The sequence below is a fragment of the Archocentrus centrarchus genome, chromosome 17 (genome assembly GCF_007364275.1).
Source record: "Archocentrus centrarchus isolate MPI-CPG fArcCen1 chromosome 17, fArcCen1, whole genome shotgun sequence".
Taxonomy (NCBI): domain Eukaryota; kingdom Metazoa; phylum Chordata; class Actinopteri; order Cichliformes; family Cichlidae; genus Archocentrus; species Archocentrus centrarchus.
This window is the reverse complement of record NC_044362.1, coordinates 28,235,174-28,245,210: the sequence shown is the minus strand read 5'-3', so window position 1 is coordinate 28,245,210 and position 10,037 is coordinate 28,235,174. Positions and strand designations below refer to the sequence as shown.

The window sequence follows — 10,037 nt, the reverse complement described above, 5'->3', positions numbered from 1 at the left end:
AATTCCCCAGTGTAAAAATTTGATTGCTGTCCTTATATAAAGCCTCTTATTTCTCTTCTCTCTCTCATATTTGTTACAGTTACTGAAAATGAAGCTCAGAAGAGGTGCGCTGATAAGAAACTTTGAAATTGTCATTAAAAGTATAATTTCAAGATATTACAAACTCAAGGATATAATTGTATACGGACCGCGAGATAATTTCATATGGCTATTATTAATGGCCCGCCGGGAAATAGCGCTCCCACCACAAATCCGACTATGCACTGCAGCAGCTGCCGAGCAGGTCAAGATCTGTCCTTTAACCAGTTTTCTCGACTTGTCAATGCCACGTTGATCAGTGATCCGCAGATAAAAACATCAGTCTGCACTTTTTACAGTGATATTTAAGCCACCCTGACCACCAAAAATGACCAAACGAAAAGTGGAAAACAGGTGAGTGGGAGGCAAGGGACCTGATCGCTGACATCGAAGGTAAACCGTGTGTCTCATTTCCCCGTCTGCAATGTGCGGGGAAAAAGAGCGGATACGTGGGACGGACCCGGGAGAAAATGCAGAGGGAGACCTGCACAGGTGATCTGACGGTGCATCACTGCGTCACACACCAGGAAACGCTGCGCAGCAAAGTCCTGAAGACAGAACGCGCCACAAGCACCGTAACACAGACAGTGAACTTTATGAGGCAAAGGTTTAAATCCCCGCAGTTCCAGTCTTTTCTGGAGGAAATAGCTTCTGGATTTGGTGACGTTCCTTATCACACAGGTGCATGATCATGCACCTGTGTGATAGAAATCTGTGATGAAATCTGTTCATGGAAAGTAAAGGAAGAGACGCAGCAGTGTGTGAGTCGGCCTTTCTGTGCGACATAACGAAGCTAAAAAACCCCAAATCGGACTAGGTCTCCACCGCTGCGCTTTTTGCTGATAAGCTGGACACACTGCGCAGTTTACGCAGCGTTTTTCCGCCTTTGAACCGCAGAAATTCACATCACAGTTTTTACCTGAAAAAATTGCAAATTTTCATCAGCTTGAAATATTCTCATTTTGCCTGATGTTATGTATGAAGAAACATATAATTTTCTATTTTATTTAATGTGTTGAGGGAAAAATTGCTGTATGGCCATTCAAATTCATATTGCTGATTATAATATTTTCAGCCTTAGATGTTCAATAAATGTTAATCCTGTATGGCCCACGACATAGGCTGTGTTGTTAATTTTGGCCCATTCTGCGATTGAGTTTGACACCTCTGTTTTAAAGCCATTTGCAGTCATGATTTATTTTTCTATTACTCAAGCTTTCTGTTCATCCTCTTTCAATTTATAACTTCGCTTTCAACATCACAGCTCAGTTGTGCTCTAAAGAACTCCTGGATCTTCTTCCACAGGTGGGACTGTTATACCAAAAACTCCATGGGGAGAAGAGGGGCATGAGGGTCCATAAGGTGGATCCAACAACTGTCTAGTTCCAGAGTAAGACACACGCTCTCCTTCCCATGACCCTTCAGTCTCTCCACCATCTCATCCATCTAAACCCTGCTGTCCCAGTGGACATCATCCTCTGCAGCTGAAAAAAGGAAAGAGCTCTTGGCTTGTTTGTTGGGGATCAGGCTTATTAGACAAGCCTCATATAATGTGTGTTGAGAAGGTATGGTAGAAACCACAATGTGATTTTTGTCGTATATTGGTATACTGCTATCAGGAATGACAGGAAACTGGGAGAGACGGAAGTGTAGCAATATTCATGATGAATGGGATTGGGTATAATGTAGTCAAGATAGGGAAAGAACAGGAATCCATTGTAATTAAGGTATGGACTTATATTGATAGTGTGACAGCAGTTAATTATTAGTGCTGATATACTGGATGATGCAGGTGGGCCCATTGAAGGGAAGGTGGTGTGGTGTGGTGGATATTGTAATGTGCACAGTACACTTTGAGGGAGTTACAGTACAGAGTAGAAAAGTTCATAAATTATAATTTAGTGTGTATTAATGATAGGAGGGATACAAGCTATAAGAGCTGGGAGAACACAGGAAGTGTTATTGATTTAATGCTCACATCCGCTGTTTTAGCAGGTGTTAGTACCTGGGAAGTTTTGAACCAGTCAGCAGGTGGTGGTGATCACTAGCCAGTAAATACCAGGATCAGACTGAAGTTCCACCAGGAGAGAAAAATTAGGACACCAAGGTGGAAGGTAGATAAAGTGGACTGGGATCCATTCCAAATGAGAAGCAAAACTAAGTGTGTAAGGTTATTAACTGAGCACTCAACAAATGTGGAGGAAATAAATAAAAAGGTAGCCACAGTTATTATTCAGTCAGCAGAGGGAACAATGCCAAAGGGTGAAGAAGGCAAATATGGAAATGTGCATCCTGGTGGGATGAAAAGTGCAGCAATGTCATTAAACTAAGGATCAGCGCATTTAGGCAACTCAGAACTCATCAATACACTGGAGATGTTGGTTTGCTACTAAAGAGCACAGGCAGTCATATCAGCAAAGTGGATGCACTGGATGCAACATTGTTCTAAAATTGGGAAAGAAACATGTTGAAATACCTGTGTTGAGCAGCAATGATGTTAAGACGTTTGTAAACGCACACTATTCTGATCATTTATTTGCGATAGCTAAACAGTGCAGATCCTTGCTAAAAACCCAGGAATTGTAGGAAGAACATCGGTGTCAGGATAGGATAGTGTTTATTTGTCACATGCACAGTTATACACAGTACAATGCACAGTGAAATGTATTTTGTACCTGCAACCTTATATACACACACATATAAATAAGAAGAATAAAAATAAAAAAAAGTAATTCACACTATACACTATAATAATACACTATAATGTCAATACACTATAATGTCAGGTCCAGACCTTGACTTACCTTTTTCTCATTTGTCCATTTGAATTAAGAAGAGCTGTGCAAACTTCACCAGGGAAAGATGGTGTTTGTTACAGCATGTTAGCCCATATGAAAGACAGTTCACTTGAAGTTGTATTCAAATTGTCTAATATTATGTTGGAAAAAGTCAGTCAGGTAAAGACCCATCAAATTATAGGCCCATTGCATTAACATAGCAGTTAGGGAAAATGGGTGAAAACAGTGAGACTCGCCCAATTTAGTAAAAATCTCTTCTCTGAGTATCAGAGTGGTTTTCCTAATAAAAGGGAGACAATGGATAGTGTATTTGTGGTGGTGATAGCTGTCTTCTTTGATGTAGAGAAGACAATATGATATGTTATGGATGGAGGGACTCCTCATTAAACTCAGAGAACTAGGAGTAAATGGCAAATTGTACAACTGAGCATTAAATTTCCTGTTTGGGAGGTCAATAGAAGTAAAGGTGGGTGCAGAGTATTCAAGTCAGCATAATGGTACTCCACAAGTTATTCAACATAATGATTAATGATATTTTTGAACAAGTTGAACAAAATATAGGGAAGACCTTTATACTATTCTTTTCAGTCTTTGTTAGAAAATGTCCCGATATTATGAAACTATTTTTGCACCAGTCATTGAGTGTTACTGAGTAGTAAAACTAGATTTTCGTTGTTGTTGTTGAACGCAGCTCTGTTGTAACGACAAATGATGTCCGGCAGAGGGCGCTGAAACAGTCGAACGGTCCATGTCCACATATTGAGACCCACATTTTGATTATCTCTAGTTTACACAATTCACCGCTTGTAAACCACAGAGGAAACCCGAATAAAGATGTGGTCTATAAATGTATCCCCACTGCACCCCAAAGTTAATTCCCAAAAAGAAAATCAAAAGAAAGACAGGAGGTGAAAAAAATATGTTTAATATTAAAAAAAAAACAAAAAACAATCAAGGATAAGATAAAATAAAACTTAAAAAATAAAACAAAACTAAACACATGTATACAAGACTCTGTGGAGGCCACACCAAACTCATTCATTCATGTCTTTATGGACCTATTTTACACTGATCAAGTCTAACATTATGACCTCCTGCCTAATATTGTGTTGATCCCCCTTTTGTTGCAAAAACAGCCCTGACCCTGAGGCATGGACTCAGGTGTGCTGTGGTATCTGCACCAAGATCTTAGCAACAAATCCTGTAAGTTGTGAGGTCGGGCCTCCATGGATCAGACCTGTTTGTCCAGCACATCCTACACATGCTTGATTGGATTTAGTCGTGGGAAATTTGAAGGCCAAGTCAGCATCTCAAAGTCATTGTACTCCATGAACCATTTTTTGCTTTGTGGCAGGGAGCATTATCTGGCCACAGCCATCAGGAAATACCATTTCCATTAAAGGGTGTACATGGTCTGCAACAATGCTTAGGTAGGTGTCAAAGTAACATCCAAATGGACGACAGGACCCAAGGTTTTCCAGCAGAACATTGCCCAAAGCCTCACACTGCCTCCACTGGTTTGCCTTCTGCCCATACTGCATCCTGGTGCCAGGTGTCCCCCAGGTAAGAGATGTACACACACCCAGCCATCTACATAATGTAATAGAAAATGTTATTCATCAGACCAGGCCACCTTCTTCCATTGTTCCACTTCTGATGCTCACATGTCCATTGTTTGCGCTTTGTGGTGGACAGTGGTCAGCACGGGCACCCTCACTGGTCTGCAGCTATGCAGCCCCACACACAACAAACTGTGACACACTGTGTATTCTGATACCTTTCTATCGAACCAGCATTAATGTTTTTAGCAATTTGAGCTAGCTCGTCCGATCGATCGGGCCAGCCTTCACTCCCCACGTGCATCAGTGAGCCTTGGGTGCCCACGACCCTGTCACTGCTTCAACTCTCTTCCTTCCTTTGACCACTTTTGATAGATACTGACCACTGCAGACCGGGAACACCCCACAAGAGCTGCAGATTTGGAGCTGCTCTGACTCCATCATCTAGCCATCACATTTTGGCCCTTATCAAATTGCTCAAATCCGCCCGCTGCCCATCTTTCCTGCTTCTAACATCAACTTTGAGGTCAGAATGTTCACCTGCTCCCTAATATATCCCGATCACTAATAGGTACCACATGAAGAGATAATGTTCATTTCACCCATCAGTGGTCATAATGTTACGCTTGACCTGTGTACATTCCATCATTGGGAAAATGTTGGAACATAAGAAAGAAACAGCTCATCAAAATAGCTCAGTGAAAAATAAAAAAGTGAGTTATGGAAAAGCAAATGGGGTTGTTTACATTTGGGGATGGCTGCAATAATTTGCTGCTTTACTGTTTTCTGACAGTAAACAGTGAATCTGTGTTTTGGAGAAATGCTGCGATGAAACGCTGTTAAAGTAAACAGTGGCAGTCCTAGAGTTTCAGTGTAACGCTTTAATGTCACGTATGCGGCAAAGAACACAAACGACTCCTCTTCTGAGTTGAGCAATATTGTGATTTAATTCACTATGTCTTATATCACAAAGAAAGTCTTTAAAAATGCAGACTAGAATTTCTGTATATAAACTGTACACAAAAAGCAAGGCACTATACATTCAGATTCACCAAGCTGCTTCTCCTCTCCTAATGAAACTCTCAGTTAAGTCAGTCACTTCAGCAGTTTGAGTTACCCATGACGCCTGACAGCATCCAGACACTGTGGACAGAAGTGACGACTTTCCTCACAACATCTGACACAACAGGACTTGTTTTTACATAGATACAAAGTCACAAGCGCACCTACACACACTTTTACACAAATGAACATTGCACACAAACATTATATACAGTCGCACACATACACAACCACAGCATGGCACTCTGACAACAAGCATCCGAGTCTTTTTCTTTGATGAGTCCACAAGCGGCGACTTTAGTGCTCTGACACACGCATAAATGCCATGTATGAACCAAAGCGGGGTGTTTTATTTTTTTATCATTTTACCTGCTATTAAACCGCTTGGATTTCATTTTGTTAAGTAATGACAAAGTTGAGAAGTAAAACATCACTATAAGCGAGGCGAGTGCATCTCCAGTCTCATTCTCCTCATGTCAGCTTTGTTCACACTCAGGCAAACGACCCTGAAAGCAGGTTCATCTATTAGTGGCTCCTTCTCGCATCTCCATCTCAACTGTCCTCTCTTCGTCCTCTTCACAAACCAACTCCTGTTAAAAACAGGATTAAAACAGTCCTTTGGCCTTCTTTATGTTCACTTGCTTCCACCCTGGTAGACGTTCATATTCCTCTCTCTTCATTTCCAAAGCTTTCTGCAGTCAGAAGGAGAGACACAAACACTTGAGAGGAGAATACCTGCAGTCTGACAGGATCTCACAGCCTCAGAGAGAAGAGATGGTAATTTACCTGTAACTATAATATACTAACACATCTATGAATCTTACTAAATGTCCAGACACAGGAAAGTTTTATTAGCAGGTGCATTTCATCAAACACTGACTGTCAAAGGACCAAAAAATGTTATTTGATAAAAGTCTGAGGCAGGAATCATGAAAAATAAAGTGTATGTATGTATGTCTGGTTGCCAGGTTGCACCTCATATCATCCAGGAGCTCAGTGAAGCACTGGTCCAGCTCTGGGAGGAGATCCCCCATCCACGGTCTCACTAGGAGCACATGCACAAGCACATGGTGGCCATGCAAACTACTGAGTAGATGGACTAGCCTGCTGCATCATGTTTTCATTTTGATGAGGTGTCTTTGAATTTAGCCCTCTGATTGATAATTGCCATTTCCATCCTTTCATTCCTGACACATTACCCAGCATATCATATAGATATCCAGCATGATTTTTTTCCCCCATCAAGATCTGATATGTTTTCAATGTGTTCCTTTAATTTTTTTGAACTATATATATATATATACACACATTTTTTTTGCATGATTCTGAGTAAACTCTTGATTGGATAATTTTATAGATAAACAGATGAGTGGATGTTTGGTGATTTTTTTTTTTTTTTTTTTGGTCCTTTGTTTCTGAGTGCACAGAGTTTCCAATATAAAATAAGAAAATAATATTTTCTACATTTTCTTGTACAATCACATCTGCTAATTCACAGATGCTGTAATGACATGAAATCACATCTTGTGTGCTGTGGGTCATTAGTGAGGAAAAACACATCAGTTCCATCCAGTGTTGGTGTTTTCATGCCTCCATTTTGTGCTTCACAGACAGACAGTGAGTCAGACTGCAATGCAGCTGATGGTGAATCACTAAAGAGCAGGGCTGCAGCTATCGATTATTTTAGTAATCGAGTATTTTATTGATTATTCCATCAATTAATCGGACAAGAAATACTTTTGTCTTATTAATGAGCAATAATAAATATTTGAAAGAGGGAAAAAAACACTGTTTTTTTTTAATGAACTGCTCAATTGCAGTTTTTAATAGTTTAACTGCATACAACATCTGTCAGCTTTTATTATTATACTTTAAAATATTACTACAATTTAGATAAATCTGCAAAATAGTGTTACTAAAGCCTTGAAATAAACCCCGTGCCCCCCTTTAGACTCGCTTGCTGCCGGGATCACTGTGATAGAAAGCCTTAATTTAAACATCACATCAGACTACATTAACAGTTCATCTGCATATTTTAACTTCTGTAGCTTCACTGCAGATTTCCGCTGCGTAAACCAAACGGCGGTGGATGGGAGTACAACGCTCTCTTTTCTCCACGTTGGTGTTTGATGAAGGACTCTCGCCAGCTGTTTCCCAGTAAAGGTTTTAATGGTGACTATGGGCACAAACGCTGCTGTTTTGGACAACAGAAAAATGTTTTCTTTCACTCCACCTGAGCTCACGTCTCAGTAACAGCTCCGCCTTCTTGCTCTTTATCGTGTGTGCAGACAGATTCCACTTTAAACTATTACGGCAGCATCTTCTGTGCCGCTGTTGTACTATGGGTTCTTTTTTTGAGGAAAACTGGGGTGTGCATGGACTTAAAGTCTAACACTTTTTATTCACACACGTGCTCCTAAATACGTTTCTATTGCAGCTCTATTTTTAGTCGCAAATTTGGGTGAAACAGTCGTGCTTACATGGCGACAACTGAGCGCTGCAGAGTTTAAACAACACAAAGCAAAAAAAAAAATTGCATAACAGATTATTTTATAATCGAGTTACTTGATAAATCATTGCAGCCCTACTAAAGAGCATTTATTTGCACTGAGAAGAAAGGTAGAAGTTGTGTGTGTGAAGAGAAAAGCTGCAGGAGCAGAGAAGTGTGGAAAGAGTGCGGTGTGGTCGGGGAGATAAAACTTCTTCTGCACAAATAAACCTGACAATTATCACAAGAGCATAAACACATAATTTATAAGCCTAAAACATCATGAGATAAGGGACCAATTGACTCACTAGAAGTGCACCTAATCATTATTTTCATTAATGATAAATCTACACATATATAATCATAATTGCCTGAGGTTTTTTTCTATACAGTATTAGTAAATAGTGAAATATTGCCTTATGACTGATTCCTTCAAATGTTTTCTGAGAAATATTGGGGTCTACAGCTACAGGGAAGATATATATTTTATCTTTTTAAGATGTTTAGATATGAGTTTAAGGTAGCTAATATGGCTTATCAATCTACAGTTATGGTTAACCATTTTGGCACAGTTTGAATGAGCCTTGAATAAGGCATGGCTGATGCCGTAACAGTGCATAATCTAGACACATAATCTAAATGTGTAGGGGGCCAAAAATAGCTGAATTGTGTCCTGCAAATGTTCACGGTGACTTGACTGAAAACATTTACAACCCAGCTCAACTGAATTTTAAATAATTTAATACTTTTTAAGGCAGGCATCTAAGACTTTTAAGGACCTGAATGTAGATAAACTCTAATGGTAAAAAAAAATGTATTTAATTGATAACAAAAATGACACAAAAGCTGCAAATCACAGAGTACAAAAAAAAAGGTCAAAAAATAAGTTGATGTATAAAACACACACAACTTACAGCAATCAAATGCTGAATTCTCTGATTGATTCAAGTGGTCAGCTGTAGCTTTTCATCTTTTCTCCCTGCAGAGATGGAAGCTAAATTTGGATCATGTGTCATTTTATATTAGTTTTCTACTACGTGAAGGAGTTGAAGTGCGAAGTCCTTTGTGACTGCAGCTTATATAAAGGACTGTCTAACAGTGTAATGGTGTTTCTGAGTGATCTTTTCAGACATAATTGTGCAGCCAAGCTCAACCTCGACCAGCACCACGTTTAAGAGACAGGAGTGATTTTTTTTTTTTTTGGCATAAAGAAGAAAAACACAGTGCTGACGTGAGCTGAAAGAAGGACAGAGCTCCAGTGAATGAGTCACACGAGCATCTCTTCTTACCTGAGTCCACCTACAAACTGGTCTGTAAAGTGAGAGTTAGATGGAGTTAGATGGATTTTAATGACTGACAATACTGGTTTTCCATCATTTACACTTCTGCTGTACTCGCTTAATAACTGCTCAAATCACTGATGTGGATCATGCAGGCTATTTTTGCTTCAAAGTTCACCTCAGTGTGACAACTGTCCACAAAAAAAAAAAATTGCACCTGATCTAAAATTGCCTGACCCCTCCTTCAGGATCATCTGCTCGTGCACCTGTGCACCACCTCCAACACGGCTGCTGTTTTTTTCCATTGCTTCCTGGAAACCTCAATCTCTCCACTCACATGTGTGTGTCTGCATCGTGTGCTGCGTCTGCTTCATTGTGTCAAAATGTTGGAAAAGGACAAAGTTGCAAAGAGGCAAAACCGGCAAGTGGGTCAGGTGGTGAGTGATGATTGTGCTGGCGATGCCAGAAAATGTATCTTTTCAATGGGCTGTGAGAGGGCTCACATTCATGCTTTTTGCACTGAATGTCCTCCCAGAGGCCTCAGAACATTACACTACAACTCTGCACTGTCAATCTGATCCTGGGGGGTGGAGATTAATTTTCACAGTCCACAACCAAGTGAATGTAAAAAATCCACAAGGTTGCACCCATAACCTCATGCATCGCCACGACTCTTTCACTGAAGAATGCTGTTTGGCCTCCATGTTATAGCCCAAAATCCAGCTCTTATCAACACTGAGCCTCCGCAACATGAAAGTCAGGTCAGTTTGAC

At 40.1% G+C, this 10,037-nt stretch overlaps 1 protein-coding gene across 1 annotated transcript in view; it reads right to left on the bottom strand.

Annotated features, from left to right (window-relative positions):
* Positions 1–5,356: 5,356 nt before the first annotated feature.
* The window catches only part of LOC115795434 (supervillin-like), a 52,724-nt gene continuing 48,043 nt past the window's right edge, over positions 5,357–10,037 (bottom strand). Inside the window, exon 41 of the mRNA XM_030751337.1 lies at positions 5,357–6,189. Within this exon, the coding sequence (XP_030607197.1) occupies positions 6,103–6,189 (87 nt within the window). The 3' untranslated portion in view covers positions 5,357–6,102. The remainder of the gene's footprint in view (positions 6,190–10,037) is intronic.